The 17,733-nt window shown below is 40.8% G+C and overlaps 2 protein-coding genes across 2 annotated transcripts; both read right to left on the bottom strand.

Annotated features, from left to right (window-relative positions):
* Window positions 1-568: 568 nt before the first annotated feature.
* LOC100122611 (aminopeptidase N) lies at window positions 569-4,603 on the bottom strand. The gene is made up of 11 exons (XM_031932556.2): window positions 3,725-4,603; window positions 3,193-3,654; window positions 2,932-3,112; window positions 2,683-2,845; window positions 2,530-2,611; window positions 2,079-2,464; window positions 1,723-2,000; window positions 1,450-1,640; window positions 1,036-1,350; window positions 889-967; window positions 569-819 (listed from the first exon to the last, which is right to left on the bottom strand). Exons 1-11 carry the CDS (start codon window positions 4,306-4,308, stop codon window positions 670-672), a joined length of 2,871 nt encoding a protein of 956 aa, XP_031788416.1. The 5' UTR covers window positions 4,309-4,603; the 3' UTR covers window positions 569-669.
* Window positions 4,604-4,885: 282 nt separating this feature from the next.
* Window positions 4,886-14,259, bottom strand: LOC107982070. The gene is made up of 20 exons (XM_031931879.1): window positions 13,639-14,259; window positions 12,750-13,567; window positions 12,610-12,691; window positions 11,915-12,545; window positions 11,648-11,835; window positions 11,375-11,542; window positions 11,149-11,295; window positions 10,993-11,068; window positions 10,755-10,904; window positions 8,359-8,888; window positions 7,818-8,273; window positions 7,551-7,734; window positions 7,323-7,482; window positions 6,966-7,047; window positions 6,512-6,879; window positions 6,156-6,433; window positions 5,886-6,088; window positions 5,493-5,807; window positions 5,344-5,419; window positions 4,886-5,241 (listed from the first exon to the last, which is right to left on the bottom strand). Exons 1-20 carry the CDS (start codon window positions 14,133-14,135, stop codon window positions 5,053-5,055), a joined length of 5,598 nt encoding a protein of 1,865 aa, XP_031787739.1. The 5' UTR covers window positions 14,136-14,259; the 3' UTR covers window positions 4,886-5,052.
* Window positions 14,260-17,733: the final 3,474 nt, after the last annotated feature.

Here is a 17,733-nt window from a genome sequence, read left to right as displayed (position 1 = left end):
CGGGACACATATGCAGACTGTTATTTTCACATTGATACGATGCCTTTTTCCAAGTTGATGTTCGCAGTGACGTAATGTATTACTGCCGATCGGCATATATTGTGGAAACGTCTTATCTGCGAGTATCTGCTGCTTCGATCTATAGCAGTTATTAATTGCAGATTCATCGGATCGCTGTCGTATCGTTGAGTATGATAACCGATGCATGTGATGACGCGGCGGTTACTGTAACTCTCAGTTACTGGTAAACGGTCGAACTTTCCGAGTGTTACGGCTAAATTTATATGATAAGGTTCCCAAAATTGCCGAGTCATTGTGAAACCGAACTTCTCTGAGGTGACTCTATTTCTTGCTGGAAATACCGTTTTCGGATGATGTGGACATGAATGAATGAGCGCGGACGTGGTATCCTTATGTCAAATCAGAATGCGACCTGTTTTCTTTATATATCGAGAGCAACAGTCTGTTATATCCTGATGCATCTCGACTCTCACAAATTGGAACATTATTTGCATTATTGATTCTTTGCTTTGGTTATTTTTGAAAGGTTTCGAATTTAAAAACATAATTAGATGTTATACAGCCTTGAAATACGAATGCAAGCCGCAGACATTTTATTATTGTGACGAACTGGCTTGATACGCTATTTACGACAAAAATACAATTATATCAGAACTGTGATAATTTTTCCTTCAAGTATGGCTCGTAATAATTTGCTTTCTGATCGAAGACCAGTATACGACTCTCAGTTTGCTTCAATCTTGCGCTTAAAGCATTAGACGCAAAGGCTGCTCGTTCTTCGGCCAGTATATGTTTAAACTAAAAATTTAGAGCGAAGAAAGTTAAAAGTGACGAGAGTCTTCCTTAATGACAATAAATTGGCGTTACCTGTGTTAGCTGTGTTTTCTGTCTTATTTCCGATGCCATCAGATCGAGCAGATACGTAAAGGTTTCGGTTGAGTTAAGTCTGGAAACGCATTTTGTTTTTAAAATCCAAGACGAAGCACTTTTAACGCAAGCCATGTTTATGCTTACCTTGACTGAATTTTATCAAATTCTTGATTAATAAAGTTTAAGCATAAATCGATTCGCTTATTATCTCCTGACGGGTATAAGCACACCGATTTAAATACCGATAAAACTTGGTTCGCGGGTATTACCGACTTGTTGAAGGTTGTCATGTTGAGAAAATTATTCAATATGACCATATTTTCTGAACACGCCAGATATATGAGTGAATATTCAGATAAGGTCTCTTGATATTTCTTCAACATCTTGTTCCATATGGTTTCGTTAGCTCCATTCAAGCCAACACAGCGAGCCCATTCTTGTAAATCCACGGAACCTTTCCTGAGAAATCATCAAGATTACGCGTTGTTATTGTAAGAATATATTGAATCAACACTCGTATTCTATCTTTTACCAACGTAAACAATTGGTTGTACTAACAACTTCGATTTTTTCGTATTCAAATAAGCCCCAAGCTGCTCCGTGGCGTTGTTCCAGCACTTTTTGTATCCGAAATGACATGCCCAATGATTGCTGATTCTTCTCAGCATTAACGTGGAGAAATCGTCGTTTGGCCGATCTTCATAACCGATTTTATCGACGAGAGGAATTATTAGACGCAAGCTGAAATTCTTAATTTTACATCGCGTTCTGTTTATGCGCTTCAATTGAAATTTCATTTTGAGTATGGTAATTTATACAGTGGACACTTACTCTCAAACTCTCGTATGCTTGAGTATTTGATAGATGGTAGTTCAGAAAACTGAATATGAATTGAGCATCGTACCACGACACGTATTCAGTCTCACGTTGTAAATATGATACGAGATCCAGAAAGATACTCATGTTCAGGTGTCTCTTGAGTGCAAATTGAACTGCGTCGTTAATGATTTGGGCACGATTGATAGGAGAAATTTTGTGACAATCGTCACTGTTTAAAACCTGTGCCAAACGTTTCCAATTCTCCTCGTCGTATAAGACGCGATAGTAACCTGTGTGGATGCACATATTTTGTGGTTTAGGTCTGTTATAAAATGGTTTATTCTATATTATTCGAGTAGTTTATCTACCTGTTTGTTGAATATTAAAAATAACCCAATCTTCGCTATGCACGCCTTCGATTTCCAATGCTTCGACACTGGGTTTCAACCAGTGGCTTGGAAAGGTGTTATTAAAATTTGGATTAGTCTTTGTCGCATAGTTCAGCGGGATCCACCACTTCTCCGTCACGTTTTTCTCAGTCAATCCAAAGAATTTGACAGCTGGTGTTTGAGAAACTGTTATCAAACCAGTGGTATAGTTTCTCGAAACCTTTATTACAGGATAGAACTCTGTATTCGTCCATGTTGACATTATTTCAGATATGCTGATATTTACTAATCTTTTATCTTTTGAATCGTCGATGGCTTCTTGAATGGCCTTCCAAAAGTGGTTCGGTTCAATAGATCTATGTTTACTGTTATTGAACGGAACGAAAATTATTAAATCAACTAGCAAAATTTTCTAACTGAGTCGACTTACTTGGTTTTGAAAAAATTTCTTATCCCTGCTTGAAAAACGTTTTCTGAGAGAAAGTGGGACATCATTCTTATCAAGGATGCTCCTGAAAATTGAATGTATGCTTTGAATCAAGTATGAATTTCTACGCTTTTGATGGAATGTGATTTTACAAACCCATTGAGGTAGATGATTGATTAGGTAAGTATTGAACATCTTTTAGATTCTCAGACGCATTTTTGTTTAGCGCTGGGGCGTCCGAAATTCGATTTGGGATAAACGATCTTCGTTGCAGCTCCCAGACGACAAAATTTTCTTTCAATCTCCAATTTGGCAAGACCTGTTGAAAAAAATATCAATTAAATTGACATGAAAACCATTCTACATAACGTGTACATCAATCTTGTTATAGATAAACTTTGTTACTTTATCCGCTAAATAGTATTTCATATATTCAGTAAGACCTTCATTCAGCCACATATACTTCCAAGACACAGGACTTATTAGCTGGTTAAACCATTGACTAGCGATATCTCGTGAAGCTTGTAAAACTATGTCTTTCTTCTTGTGAGGTCCAGATCGTTCATGGTACACAGTAGTAGATTTTCTTGAAAGAAGAATTCAAGATATTATTCGTTTGTTCTAAAGAATGACCGGGTGTTCGATATTAATGACCGATTAAATTACTTAGTCGTGATAAAGCCCAAACTAGCGGAAGATGTAGCATTTGTACTATCGGATAACATAAGATTGATGAAACTATCCAAAGGATACGGCGTGTTTGTGTAATTCTCCATTATTGGCAATGTTTTTTCATAAATATCTTGTGAAATTTTTACTGATTTCAAATCAGAATTCACACTGTATATTACGTAAGTTCTTTTTCCATCAAAGTTCGTCACATTTTTCAGGTTACTTAGTACTGCAAAATTCAGTTGATAAGTCGAATAATTCGCTATAGGGTGGTAATGCATCCACCTTTGTCCTTCTTTATATTCAACGTAGTTTTCTGGCGCGTTCGCCATAATAGTCGTATAGTTTAATGAGGTTTGCATAGTAAAGTAGATTTCCGCTTTTGCCTCAGGCTCATCTCGACATGGAAAAATTCGACGAGCCGATGTGGGGAAAAAATTTGTCAATAGCATAACTCTAAAAAATATTGTTTTAAATTTCATAAACTTACTCTTGTGATTATTAGAAATACTCTTATTCTGCTTACCTATTTTCCCCGTCGAGATCTTTGTACGTTCTTCGGTAAATACCTACAGGATTTGAATGAATGGTACCTATATAGTTTATTTCAAGGGAATAAGTTCCGGGCAACAAGAACTCTTCGAATTGCATAGTGACTGTTTGCTCCTTTTTATGGTACACGTATCCACTAGGCTTAACAGTTTCAGATGAGTCATTTATCATTTCATCCGAGTCCTGAAATGATTTCGCACTGTGTTCAGAGTTTGTTACAGGCTTCAAAACTTCGAGACTTTCGTTCAGACTTCCTTTCAACGTGAGGTAAACGCCTTCTTCACAAAATTCCAGATCTTGTGAATGCAATGACACGTTTTTTGTTGGTTTCAGTACGAGTAGATCTATGTGAACGTAGCCACTAAAATTCCCATCACTTATACAAGGATCTATGTAAATTTGATAACGCAGAGGCTTGGTGTAGTGTAAGAATCGATAAGCTCCATCCTCTTCAGTTTCCGAATGTTCTTCACAGTCACAATTGTATTCCGTCGCAGATATTACGACGAAAAAACTTATCAGCGTCAAAAGAAGTAAACTATCCTTTTTGTCTATCATCTTGCACGAGCTACTGGCGAATGCCGTTTGACACGTTTCTTACGAACATGCAGTACCTGGCAGTGCGCTCATTGAATTAACCCTGAACGGAGAATGAATTATGTCGAGATCTAAAAGAGATGAATGCATTTAAGGTATATTTAGCACTCCAATTCTATTAACGATTGAATAATATGTATGAAAACATATTATACATCCTATTCAAATAAATATATCAACTAATAAATTATTTTGACAGTGAACAATACATTAATATGGGATAAACTTTGACGGCTATACCGATTAACCATGTACTGTATACGATTGATAAGTATTTTTCGTTTCTTACAATGCCAAATGGTCGAGATTACAGTATAATTTTGCGTTGATGGTTTCACGTATCATCTAAATTAAAGCAGATCTAAAAAGCGATCTCAAATGGTTCAAGTTCAATTGAACAATGAAACTATTAAGATTTGTAGGTTTATATAGCGTAGGACAGCGATGACGTCAAAAATAGTAAGTGTGAAGCAGCTTTGAACGGTTTTGATTAAAAGACTTTATTTGTTAAAAAAAGAAATTAATTTTAATCATTAAATTGTTTCAATATTTTTATTATGTAATGTAGTTACATTCAAAATGTTTTCATTTAATACTGTATACATTTTATATAAAATATTTAGTTTAAGTACATTATTATCTTGTAATTTATATTATTTACAGTATCCTTTTGTACATATTTTAAGTTATTACAATATTAGTTAATTAACTCATTATCGTCGAAATGAGAACAGCAGATGCCGATGCTATTGAAACGCCATTGCCTTTTAATTCTTTTGTCCAAGCTACGAGAGCATCGTTGTTATTTTTTACCCACTTAATATTATTTTCTGCCGCTGCAATAGCCAGACTTGTGAATTTTTTATGGACGTCTTTATGCTCAGTCGCTTTGAGCTAAAATATTTGAATAATTAATTCGTAAAAAATTATTTAATAAATATTACAAACATTCAATATCTATGTTGTAAAGTTTTTACTACTTTTTTTTTAACTTACCTTATCTAATTGTTCTTGGGTTGTTATTTTTTCACCGATGCTGGTAATCAAGCCGGTAATGGCAATCTCGTTTAGGCTGTAAAGAATAATAGAAATAGTATCATCACTAATTGTAAGTATTTTATAGCTTACATATTATTAAGACCTACAGTTTTCTATAAAGAGTGTTGAATCTTTCTGTTACAAAGTCCAAAGCCAGGTTTACACCAACATCGCTTTGTTCGCTAATACTTCTGATTATTGAAGACATATAGTTGCCAATAGGGGAATCGTCTTCTGCCACGTAATTAATGTAGTATCGCAAGATATTTTCATCAGTTGAACATCCTAATGCATTAATTAAGTCAGCTTTTTCCACGGAATTAGTCGTTTTGACACATAGGCTCAAGGTTCTGTTCCAAACGTCTGCGCTTGCTGTTCGTAAACCATTACAAAGTGTAGCTTGCTTAAGATCGGGTTTGAGCCTAACATTTTTTCAACAATGTTATTTTTAAAATTTTGTATTCTTTGATTGATAAAAAAAACGAAAAACAGTGTCTTACGGGTTTTTGGTTGAATCGTTAAGCCATTTTTCAAACTTTTCATTTAATGTCGTTGTGCATTGTTTAGAGCCAACAGAACAAGCCAAATTGATGGCTATGTTTCTGTTAATTTTAGTTAAATGTCCTTCTTCATTGGTCGGGTCTTTTGATTCATCGAAACCAACAGACTCAACTACAGATTTAGTCGTATTCACTACGTGTTCCTGCGTAGGAGAAAGATATATAATTATATTCCTATTTAGTAAATTACGTTATTGAAATTAAACGTACTTTGAAAATTTCATGATGTTCGGTGTTAATTAGTTTTGCGTTGAGCCACATAAAGGCTTTGTAACCTGGATACCAAGCGACGTAGTCAGTCTCGTTTGTTAAGTAAGCAGTCATGTGTAAAAGAGTCGATAGATTGAGGGTGTTCTGCTTGACAAAAGCTAATGCATCGTTAATTAATTGCGCTCGGTTCAATAAATGAATCTTTTCATGTTTGCCAGAAGTCAAAGTTTTAATAATGAGGTTCCAGTTTTTTTCATCATAATTCACGCGGTAAAAACCTGTTAAACATTATTAGAATCAGTATTATATAAGATGATTGTATTATAAAAAAAGTAGTCATTTTAAGCAAATTTTACCAGTTTGTTGTTTGTTTACGATGAGCCACTGGTCAGGCTTTGCATCAATTTTGACAGTTTCTTCAGCCTTAGTCAACCAGAGGTCAGCTGTGGTTTTGTCAAAATCTGATTTTTTCTCAGTGGCATAATTAATCGGAACGTGCCATGTTTGGTTAACTTGCTCTCCTTTATCGAGAATATAGTTGACGAAGCGTTCTTGCTGAATTTTAACTGTTCCATCCTTGTCGTAATTTCTTGTTACCTTCACGACAGGATATCCCTTTTGATTAACCCACGTATCCATGATTTCTTTGACATTTTTTGGATTGTCTTTTGCTTCATTTTGGAGAGCACTGAATAGGTCATCGGAGTTGGCTGCGCCGTGATTCCTAAGCAATATTAGATTTGTATATGTAGTAATTCATGCAGGACTATGGTAATGTGCAGTATTCATGTGACTAAAAAATTCTCTTACTTTCCAGTTAGATATGCAGTAAGTCCTTTTTTAAAAACTGTTTCCGTAAGAAAATGCTGCATCATACGAATGACGGCTCCGGCTAAAAAAAATATACGTCCATAAATGTTAAATACATTAGGTCAAACGTACGCGTTACAAAAATTCAATACGAACTCCATGTTCTTATCTAATCGATGGATTTGTCTATATCTTAGTTTGATATACGATAGAAAGGCATCGGAACTCATGAGTAAGACCGACGACAATAATTTACGATTAACTTTTAGATTGTCATCAGCGTATATGACATTGTTAAAGGCTTAAGATAGCCTGGATTTTAATCTAAAAATTCTTTCTGCAGCAATGTATATTTACCTTTAGAGTATGAGATATTGTCGAATATGGCGCTGATTTCATCGGGGCTTTCCACATTTTGATTGATTGGATGCGTTGTGCGGCCACTATCGAAATCAAAAGCAGTAGTCTGAATTGATTTCACTACGGCTTGTTCAGCAGTTCGCCACTCTGGAATCACCTTAACATAAATGTTTAATTAGATATACATTCTTTTTCTCTTCCATATATCGGGAAATGGTATTTTACCTTTTGTGTGATGAAGCTCTGGAAAAAGTTGGCAAAGCCTTCATTGAGCCACAAATATTTCCACCATACAGGGCTGACCAGATCTCCAAACCATTGATGAGCGAATTCATGAGCAATAGTTTCGACGATATTTTGTTTTTCGCTTGAGGTCATGTCATTTTCATCGTACAGGAGAGATTTTTCCCTGTTAAAAAAAAAATCATATCGGTTATAATTTATCAAGCGAAAAATGATGCTATTTGCAAATTTTAACCATGGCAGCTTTACCTATACAGCACAAGACCCCAGTTTTCCATCGCGCCAGCTGCGAAATCCGGGATAGCGGCTTGGTCCATCTTCGGTATTTCAAATTCAATACCTGTGTAATTTGCTAACGCTTTTAGCAACTTTTCGCCAGTTTTCACAGCTAGATCAGCGTGTTTTATAGCATTTGGCCTGGCATATACAGTGAAATTTTCTGCCATATTAGCTTTGCTCTTAAAGTCAGATACAACAAAAGCTAATAAATAAGTAGACATTATAGGAGTTGTGTGAAAAGTTGTTATTTTCAAGCCAGTTCCAACACCGGTTCCGGCAGTGGACTTTACCGCCCCGTTGGAAATAGCATTGTAAACTTCCGGATGAATGATAGAAACATCGAAAGTTGCTTTGTATTGTGGTTCATCAAAGCACGGGAATGCTCGTCGCGCACCATATGGTTCAAAATGTGTTGTGGCGAGCCATCTGAAATAAAATATTTACACGCATAAATTTACACGTACAAATTTACTGGGTATGCTAATATCCTAAACCACAAAAATTAACTTACCTCACTTCCCCATCATCATTTTTGTAGGAACTCCTGTAAAATCCGCGCATGTCATTGTGCAAAATGCCAATATAAACTATCGTTAATACATAATCAGTGCCTTTAACGAATTTTTCTTTGGATTCACTTGTTATAACTTTAAAGTCCCTTTTGAGATCATCTTCGTTTTCATCTTTTAGAACAACTTTGATTGTATCCTTGCCTTTTTCTAATTTAATACTTTTGAATGTCAAGTTTCTTGAATGAAAAGTTATGTTTTCTACATTCTCTAATAATCCAAAGGAAATTTTAACTTCGGCATCAAATGTAAACGCTTTGTGGTTGTCATCGACAACAAAAAAAGGCTGCAATCGCAAATTGTAGTTTTTGGGCTTTACAGTAGTCGGTAACCTGTACGTGATTTTTGCCTTTGCATCTTCAAACAAAACGTCATTGTTTGTGTCAAATGTAATTGGATAGTTAGACCGTGCCTCAACAGCAATGAGACAGGCTAAGAAAATTATACTAATTAATCTATTCATTTTGCTTGATCATTCGCGGCTCCTGTTAATAAAGTAAAACAGAAAATAATATCGATAATTATTACGCCTGGTTTTATATAAATAAAAATTAAGTTATATGACGATTGCTCAATATTAAATCACAAAAGTACGTACCTGCACCTTTCAGGAGGGATCGCGCTCAACGAAGTTTCCAAAGATATGACCACACGGAACACAATATGTGGTCTAAAGTTTAAAGAGGAAAATCAGGCGACTTATACGATATATCCCTAAGGTAGGTTTGATAAGGTATGTAATCTCGCTTCTAATCTTATCTTAGCTCTTAGCGACAATATATTGATCAAAAGATGACCGCGAACGCTTTGTTCAATCATTGCGAAAAAATTGGAGTGACTTTGTGTTGAATCATATATTTCGTTATTATTGCTAGATTTCACCTATATGATTCATAAAATTTTCCAAAAATTTTAATTACAAAAACCAGAAAGATGCCTTGCATACTCGTGCATTTCACGATTACAGATAAAAATAAAATAGTACTCGATTCATAGACTTGTAACTTCCTATAACGGACTTATAAGTTTGAAATAAATATTCATTAAATATTTGTATATTTTTAAATTTGAATAAATAAATTCTCTCCATTTGGGTAATCGTTGTATTTAAACCCGTATTATTACAATTTCAATCTTATTCAAAGTTTAAATACGAATAAAGTAAAAAACGATTCACCATCGTATTTTGTTTCAAAGGGCTCGATGCTCTCTTTTCTCGACACAAATCTATGCAGGCAGTGAAAAAAGTTTTTTCGTTATTCAAAGCAGTCAAACGCACATATTGGTCATATCTTATAGATAATTTTACGATAGTAGAAAGCTTTCTAAACAGGAAGTAATATATCTTAATACTTTGATCTCAAAATTTTTTAATACTAACTTGCATTTTGATGTTTTGTCAATTGACTTAACATTAGACTTGACAAGAAACTCTTAATGCATAATAGTTTTCAATTATTTCTTCAATATGTATACTGGAGCCCATTTTGACTTAGATTTTTTATATGGCCAGGTCGATAAGAATATATTTTCAAGCTTAAATATTGAAAATATAGCAGAGTATTTTATGCCTTTTGAGTGAGTATACTGTTGCTATGACTCACTTTCTAATCTTGCGCATCGCAGTGTAAACTTTTAGTCCTGAATATCTAAAAACCACAGAAAGCCACAGGTATACGTGTACTTGATTGTAGAATAACTTTATCTTCAAGAATTATTTCATCTATAACCTTATCCATGGATTGTTGTTGAAGCATTTTTTGATATTAAAAAAAAACTTTCAGATACGGAGAAAATTAACATTTACAACCTGTTAGAAGCTAATCTATATTTATAAATTAATAGAATTATTTATCAGAAGATAATAACTGAATTTTCCATTTAATGAAAAGTTTAAAAGATTAAATTTCTCGGTGCTGCAAGTCTTCGGTGAGTTTGTTTGATACTTAGCTAATTAAAAAGTTACCAACGGTATAAAAAATACAAAAAAAAAAAAATTGTTTGCCACGCATAGAGGGTATGAACATTTTCCGAGCTGCTAATTTTGAAGCATTATTTATTTGCCCGTCTTCACAATCAAAATGTCAATATTTCTCTAGATCAAGCAGATAAGAGACTTGAAAGTTTGCGCGATGTTTGGAGTAATGCGTCCAGTGCTGTCCTCTAGTGGCGCCTAGCTGTACTGAAGAGAGACGCAATCAACTTATGTGGTAACGACAAAATTAGAAAAAACACGGATGATATTGCAATGATTCATTACTTTATTGATAAAATATGAAACGTCAAAAACGTGTCAGCTGAATTACGAAGGTTGATCATTCATTTGTTTTTCTCATAAGCGCTCAAACTTGGAATTCAAATAATTGGATACTTGAGAGGCGCACGTATTGATCCAGGCAATATTGTTACTCGCTGATTCCATCGCTTTTTTGCCAGCTTCTAGTGCGCTTCCAAGTAGGCTCGCATTTGTTTCTACGAATTGGGTCAGCTGCGGAAGAAGTTTATCAATTGATCATTTCGTCGGAACCTTATTCATTCTCGCGTGTACCAAACAACAATCTCTCTCTCGCAATTACCTTATCGTTTTGCACGATGGAAGTTATTTCTTTGCCAATCGCAGACAGCGCATCGGCTAAAAAGTCCTCGCCCCTTCTGCAAAAAAAAAAACATACATTGCGTACGTTACGCGAATTACGAAAAATTCACCGAACAAACCAGCCCATCACACTTACAGTCGAATCACTTCTGTCAAATTATCCCGAAGATAATCCAGCATCGTCTCGATGTTTCTGCTGCTTCCAGCAACGACCGCCTTGACAATCGACAGCCTGTTCTGCTTGGCCACATCCGCGCTCGGCTGAACGGCCAACTCGAGGAGCCTGAAATCGTTCGTCAAAGCTAGAGCGCGAAAATTACGCGTATAACATAGCGGGAATTATAAAGCAAAAATCTCATTACTCATTGACGAACGCGGGATCCTCGCTGCTGGCCAGTGCCTGCATCATGGGCTCCTTCTCCGAGTGCAGTTCCGCTTTAAAAAATCTCAGCCGCAGAGAAATCCAATGCTCGCCGCTGCCATTGACAATGCCGACGCGGTACACAAAAGCTTTTAGATCGGCGGGTATGCTGGAAATATAAAAAAAAAACATCAAGAAATTTTGCCAATAATTTAATCGAGCTCGTGCAGGCTGCACAGGTACGAGGGTGAAATTGCCCGGAGCGGATACTTACACTTTGTTTTCATCGGCAATCCAATGATCGAAAATTGATTTAGCATTGGACACGCAGTCGACAAGGTCGATCGAACAAGCGGCCGAGAGAACGAGGCTCCGGTGCATCCTCCTGACGCGGGAGTCGCTGGGGAGTGTCTCGAAAGTTAATTTCTTGTAAATGGGAGTTAGCAGCTCGCTGGCGTAGCGCTGCAGAGAGAAACGGAAATGTAAAGTTAGAGAGAGGAAGAAAAAAGCGAATGGCAGTAGAGGATTATATTGTGTCAACCCTGAAGGCTGCCCTGATATCCGGCCTGTCCCTCAGCTTGTCGTCGATCAGTCGAAGGGCACTGCTGGCTGCTGCCCAGGGCGCATAATCTTCCTCGCGGCGGAGATAACGAGCCAGTTCAAGGGGTAGCTCGTAGTCCCGGAAACCGGCTCTCGCCAGGTTGAAGGCGTCGTCGAGGAGACCAGCCCTGTCGACGGACTTGAGCCGGCGGAAGTTCTCGGAGTTCAGGAGTCCCCGGAGGGCCGACCAGTTGTCGTCGTCGTAGTCCACGCGGTAGTATCCGAACTGTCGGTGGTTCACGAGGTACCAGTCCGACGGGGGCAGCTGGACCTGTCTGGTCAACTCCGAGCCCAACCAGGTCTCGAGAACTTGGTCCCCGGCGGCGATGTTCAGTGGGATCCACCAGAAACGTGACTGGTTGGACTCGGCGCGAGGGGCGAATTGGAAAACTCGCTGCGACAGTGTCAGGCTGCCGTTCGCTGCTCTGTATGCCCGTACCAGTGGGTAGTTGGGCTGATTGGCCCAGGACTCGACGAACTCCTCGATGCTCACCGGTATGCCGTCCGGCCGAGACTTTCTCGCCGACTCCAGGTGCTCGTAAATGTCCTTGGGAACAGCTGCCGTGTACTGCCTGCGGTCATTTTATTCATACCGTTACACGCGCCCGAGTGGATATGGATGCTGAAGGATCATACTTGTCTCGGAGGTAGCCGTGCATCGCCTCCTTGAACACGTCCTTTCCCACGACCTCGGCGAACATGCGGATAATCGATGCGGCTGTGCGAGAAAAAGAGAGTCAGTTGCGAAAAAACGAATACCATCAACGCCTACTCACCTTTCTCGTAAGTGACAAAGTCCCAGTGAAGTCTGCAGCTTTTGGGACTGCCGATACCTTGGCCGTTCATCGTTCGACTATGCTTCGCCGAATCGCTGATCATGCTCGCGTGCATGTTCTCGAGAGTGAAGAGGTCCTCCATGACGACTTCCGGCTCGCGATCCAGCATCGACAGGCTGAGGTAGGCGAAGTAGGTGGCGAAGCCCTCCTTGATCCAGGCGTGATCCCAGAAGTCCATCGTGACGATGTTGCCGAACCAGGTGTGGCTGTACTCGTGGGCCATCGTCAAGAGCTTGCTGTGGATGTCCTTGCTGGAGGTGGACTCGTAGCTGACGAGTGGCACAGACTCGCGGAAGGTGATGAGGCCCCAGTTCTCCATTGCGCTGAAGAAGAAGTCCGGCACGGCGAAGTGCTCGATCTTAGCGACGGGGTTCGGCAGGTCCATCCACTTCTCCAGGGTGGAGTAGATCTTGGGACCCTCGACCAGCGCCGGGGCTTTGTCCCAGTGGGCCTGAGCGGGAGAGCGCGTCCAGAGCCAGATGCGCGGGTCCGAGGAGTTGACCCGGGTGAAGCAGTGGATGACCCAGCCCAGAAGGTAGGTCGACATCCGAGGTGTCCTGGAGAACCTGCTGACGTAGTAGTCGTTGCCGGGCTTGCGGTCGCTGAGCGTCACGGACTCGGGAAGGGTGTTGGAGGTGACGGTCTCGTTCTCGCGGTGGCCTATGCTCAGCTGGAAGGTCGCCCGGAAGCCCGGCTCGTCCATGCAGGGGAACGCCCATCTCGCGAATATCGAGGAGAACTGCGTCACGCCTATCCACCTGGAATTTACAAAGCCGATTGACTATAAGTTTCCAAACGACGAATAAGATTCTTTTCAAGCGCTTCGTACCTGGTCTCACCGTCGGCAGCCCTGTGCGAGCTCCTGTAGAACCCGAACACGTCGTCCACCACCTGTCCGACGAAGCTCAGCCTGAGCAGATACCTACCACCCGGCAGCAGGTCCTCCTCGGTCTCGACCACGTAAAACTGCGTCTCCTGGTCATACTTCTGAGCCTTGATACGCTCCTCCTTGACTTCGACGTCGGGATCATCCTCCGCAAGCCTCGCCAACCGGGTCTTCTCCTCTAGCAAAGCAATCGTCTTGTAGGCGTGCAGAACCACTCGCCTCGTCCTCTCGACAACAGACAGCCTCACGTCAAGCTCTCCCTCGTAGGTGAAATTGCCGCTGGTGAGGTCGGTGAGCAGCAGAAGGTCGTACGACTCCGGAAACACGTCTTTCGGCAACCGGTACAAGCTCGAATTGTCGCTCGGCTGATCAGACATCTCGGCGAAGGACGTCCCGACGACGCCGAGCGCGAGAAGCCAGAGACACGTCCAGCAGGCCATGTCTTGATCCGGCAACGTGGCACGCACTGCCCGGCCTCGCTTAATATGCCAAAATAGGAAGCGCGCGGACGAGCGCCGCAGTGTGTGCTAGGTATATTATACGGCTGCGTGATCGCGCGGGAGAAACGAAAAGTTGCACGAGACTTTTGGTGATAGACTGCATTTGTGTTGTGCCGTGCCGTGAGTTCTGTAATCGTGTTTGTTCTCGGAAGCGTGGCTTATCTGTGCGTTGGAGGTATTATCGCACCGGTAGATTAGACGGAGCGATGGGGATTGAACGATTGTTTCGTGCGATGCGAGAAATTATAATTTCAGAGGGAAAGGCTTGTGTCGGCCGAGTCAATTAGCGAGTGCGGCATAGGGGTTAATTAAGCTGCGTTATCTACCAGCTTCAAAAATAAGGCCGAGAGCGACGCTATTACCTATATATGCAGGACCTTATTATTATAATGCAAAGTTAAAATAGTGAAATTCCACTAATTCATAGTGTATATACACTAATTGGATTAGTTAAAAATGCTCCACTGTGAATTAGTGCATATACACTAATTACAATAGTGAAATGGTTGCACTATTTGAATTAGAGAAATATGCACTATTAAATTTAGTGTATATGCACTAATTGCAATAGTATATTTTTATAGTAGTATATTTTTTAAATTGACATATAATGATGCCACAATAGAAATTGACTTTTTTTCTGTTAAGCGATATACGTACGACTCTATAAACGTATAGACATTTTGTAAAGACACTGGATACTGAATATTAAATATGAAATAAATTTTAAACATCAAGTCAAAGGCCGCAGTAAAATCGTTTCGATTATTACACGTAAGTATAGCATTGTCAGCAATAACATAAAAGTGGGGTGTCTCGTCATCAACTTGAATGATGTACGGTTGAATGGTCGATGTGCATTCAGATCGTTTCGATTTTACGAATTCTTGAACATTAGCTCCAGCCTATAAAGATGATGGATGTCATGGAGAACCTCAATTTACACAGTTCTGAAAAAAGACTGAAAAAAGACACGTGTTACGAGCATATTCTAGTTTAGAAAAAATAAACGGGATCTTTGTCGGACACTTAGTACTCTAATTTGCAAAACTAATCAATACATACCTTTTGTACAATCACGAGCAGCTTTGTGAAGTTGACATGCAGCGAAGAACACGTTTTTTCGTTTGTCACGAGCTGGTCGAAAAGCGCGAGAGAGGTTCGAGCTCCGAGCTCCAGCTTATAACACGTGCAAATGCGGCCATGATGATCTGTACGTTCTCGTAACCAACATCTTTCACTGATTTCATATTGAAATTTCACTATTCAATAGTGAACCATCAGATTTCACTGCCTAATTTAGTGAAATTTTTTATCCCGGAAAAACAAAGTTTTATTTTCACTAATTAATAGTGAAGTTCTACTAATTTAATAGTGGAAAAAAGTTTCACTGTGACAATTAGTGAAATTTTCACTATTTTAACTTTGCAGAATTGAGCCGCTCGACGATTGCTGAGGTTCGCCGACTACGCCGTCACTTGTTGAGATTTGCATGTAATTGAGAGAGAGAGAGAGAGAGAGAGAGAGAGAGAGAGAGAGAGAGGGTGAGAGACTACAGCTCTCGCCGCTCACGATGGCCGCCTCTGTGTCCCCGTAGGTTTACTCTGCGCGCCGCAGCAGACCTCAATATCCGAGCAAACTAGCGATCCTCCCTATACACAGGCTGTGTGTCCCTCCCCTTCGATTTTACTTTCCTCCTCTCGGAGAAAGCAAGTGGAAAAAGTCCATCAGCCGCATCTCGCGATCTCAAGACGAACAATTACACCGCGGCGCGGTCTTTAACGAGCTATATAACGCTCTCTAATGAGCCGGCGCTCTTTAATGAGCTCTTTCTCTCTCTCTCTCTCTCTCTCTCTCTCTCTCTCTCTCTCTCTCTCTCGATGTATCGAGAGCATCGGATCGATGCGTCGCTCGCGCCCAATTAGCATTCGTGCACACAGCCGAAACTTTGTACATAGGGCTGTGTTTTTCGCCGCCCAACACAGAGAGAGAGAGAGAGAGAGAGAGAGAGAGAGAGAGACACGCGATATCGCTCTCGGGCTAAACTGCCTGGTTATAGGTTAATAATCGAGAACGAGCGCAGGGGCACAGGCTTGATTGGCTTGCATAATGAAGAAAGCGCGGGCTGAATACCTCGAGGGCAATCCCGCGCGCATTTTCTCTCTCGAATCTCGCGATACTTGAGAGAAGGCTTCTGACAACACCTATGCGTGGTGCGTGGCCCCTTTGTGCCCTTCAACAATACCGCGACGAGCGAGAGAGCCGAGAGGCTCGAGGGAGGAGAGAAGCAAAGAGAGAGAGAGTATTGCGTGAGAGAAAGAGCGGACATTTTAAAACGCTGCCGATCAAGATACATCGGCTCTCGACGCTGGAAAATTTTTTCGAAACTGCGACTTTTTTTCGGCGAGTGTACACAGGGAGAAAAAAGTATAGACGCGCGGGGAAAAGCGCTTCTCTCGGAAAAAAAGGCGGATACGCGCAGGCAAAAAGCGAACTTTTTGTCTCGCTCGCTCTCGTGATTTCGCTCGCGGACCTTTCGCCTATATATACATACCGGGGCTCTTTATCCGCTCGTAGCATCGAGGTCCTCGTTTGTATATACGTGTATACGGAGGAGAGGATATAGCGCTGAAAAAAAGGTATTTATATAAATGGGAGAGAGGTATAGGGAAAGTTTTTCGCTCGCTCGGGGCGTCGTGCTTTCGGTATAAAGACGCTGATAAAAATGTAGAATGGAGGTGTCATGGGAGCCGCGCTGCTAGTATATATAGCCACATCCCCCGGAGCAATCGGCCCAGCTGTCATCATCGTATCGCCATTCTTATCGTCCTTATACACCTATATACATACAGCGTGTGGAGAGAGACGAAACCGGATGATATCGCGATCAGCGCATGTAGCGCAGAGAGAAGCTCAGCCCTCCCTCTCGCGCGGGTTTGTATTAAATAAGAGGCATCAGTAGCGCACAAGATCATCAAGCCGTAATTGACGCGCCGATACATGCAAAGGACGACGATGACGGTGGGACCAAAGACGACGACGACGAGCTTCTCTCTCTCTCTCTCTCTCTCTCTCTCTCGCTCGGCGCTATTTTGCTCGCGGCCTTTGCAAACTGCCGTACACGCTCGCCAGCGGCGCGTCCTCGCCTACGGAAGTGGGATAATTTTATTATGCTCTCGCCGTGCTTGAAAGCTACTCCGCCGCTCACCGCTCTCTCGCGGGGCAAATTGCAGCGTCGAGTATACACTGCAGCCCGATGCTTTTCGCCTGTATACGCGCGGCAATTATACACATCGCGCAACTTCTCGCGAAAAACTTGTCGGGATACAGGCGAATAAGTGCTTGTGGTCAGCGGAGCTCTGAGAGAGAGAGAGAGAGAGAGATACATGTATAGAAATCGTCGCGCGTCTTTGGAGGGAGTCTCTCTCTCTCTGGCTTTGTGTCCGCAGGGTAAATATTAGCGGAGGGTGATGAGGCTACCTCGGAGCGTCTTCTTTCTCTGCCCTTTCCTTTGCAGCAGCTCTCGATCCGAAAGTCT

This window comes from Nasonia vitripennis, chromosome 5, assembly GCF_009193385.2.
Source record: "Nasonia vitripennis strain AsymCx chromosome 5, Nvit_psr_1.1, whole genome shotgun sequence".
NCBI classification, from domain to species: Eukaryota; Metazoa; Arthropoda; class Insecta; order Hymenoptera; family Pteromalidae; genus Nasonia; species Nasonia vitripennis.
The sequence above is the reverse complement of the archived record's forward strand: the minus strand, read 5'-3'. Positions and strand labels throughout refer to the sequence as shown.

What these genes read in the sequence shown, in the direction of transcription:
- LOC100122611 (XM_031932556.2), bottom strand. Translation starts at nt 4,308, where the DNA reads ATGATAGACAAAAAGGATAGTTTACTTCTTTTGACGCTGATAAGTTTT. An exon ending in TTTTAATATTCAACAAACAG is followed by an intron (nt 2,001 to 2,078) that starts GTAGATAAACTA and finishes GCATCCACACAG; the next exon opens with GTTACTATCGCGTCTTATAC. An exon ending in AAGCATACGAGAGTTTGAGA is followed by an intron (nt 1,641 to 1,722) that starts GTAAGTGTCCAC and finishes TGTAAAATTAAG; the next exon opens with AATTTCAGCTTGCGTCTAAT.
- LOC107982070 (XM_031931879.1), bottom strand. Translation starts at nt 14,135, where the DNA reads ATGGCCTGCTGGACGTGTCTCTGGCTTCTCGCGCTCGGCGTCGTCGGG. An exon ending in CTTTGTCACTTACGAGAAAG is followed by an intron (nt 12,692 to 12,749) that starts GTGAGTAGGCGT and finishes TTTCTCGCACAG; the next exon opens with CCGCATCGATTATCCGCATG. An exon ending in CCCAAGAACAATTAGATAAG is followed by an intron (nt 5,242 to 5,343) that starts GTAAGTTAAAAA and finishes CAAATATTTTAG; the next exon opens with CTCAAAGCGACTGAGCATAA.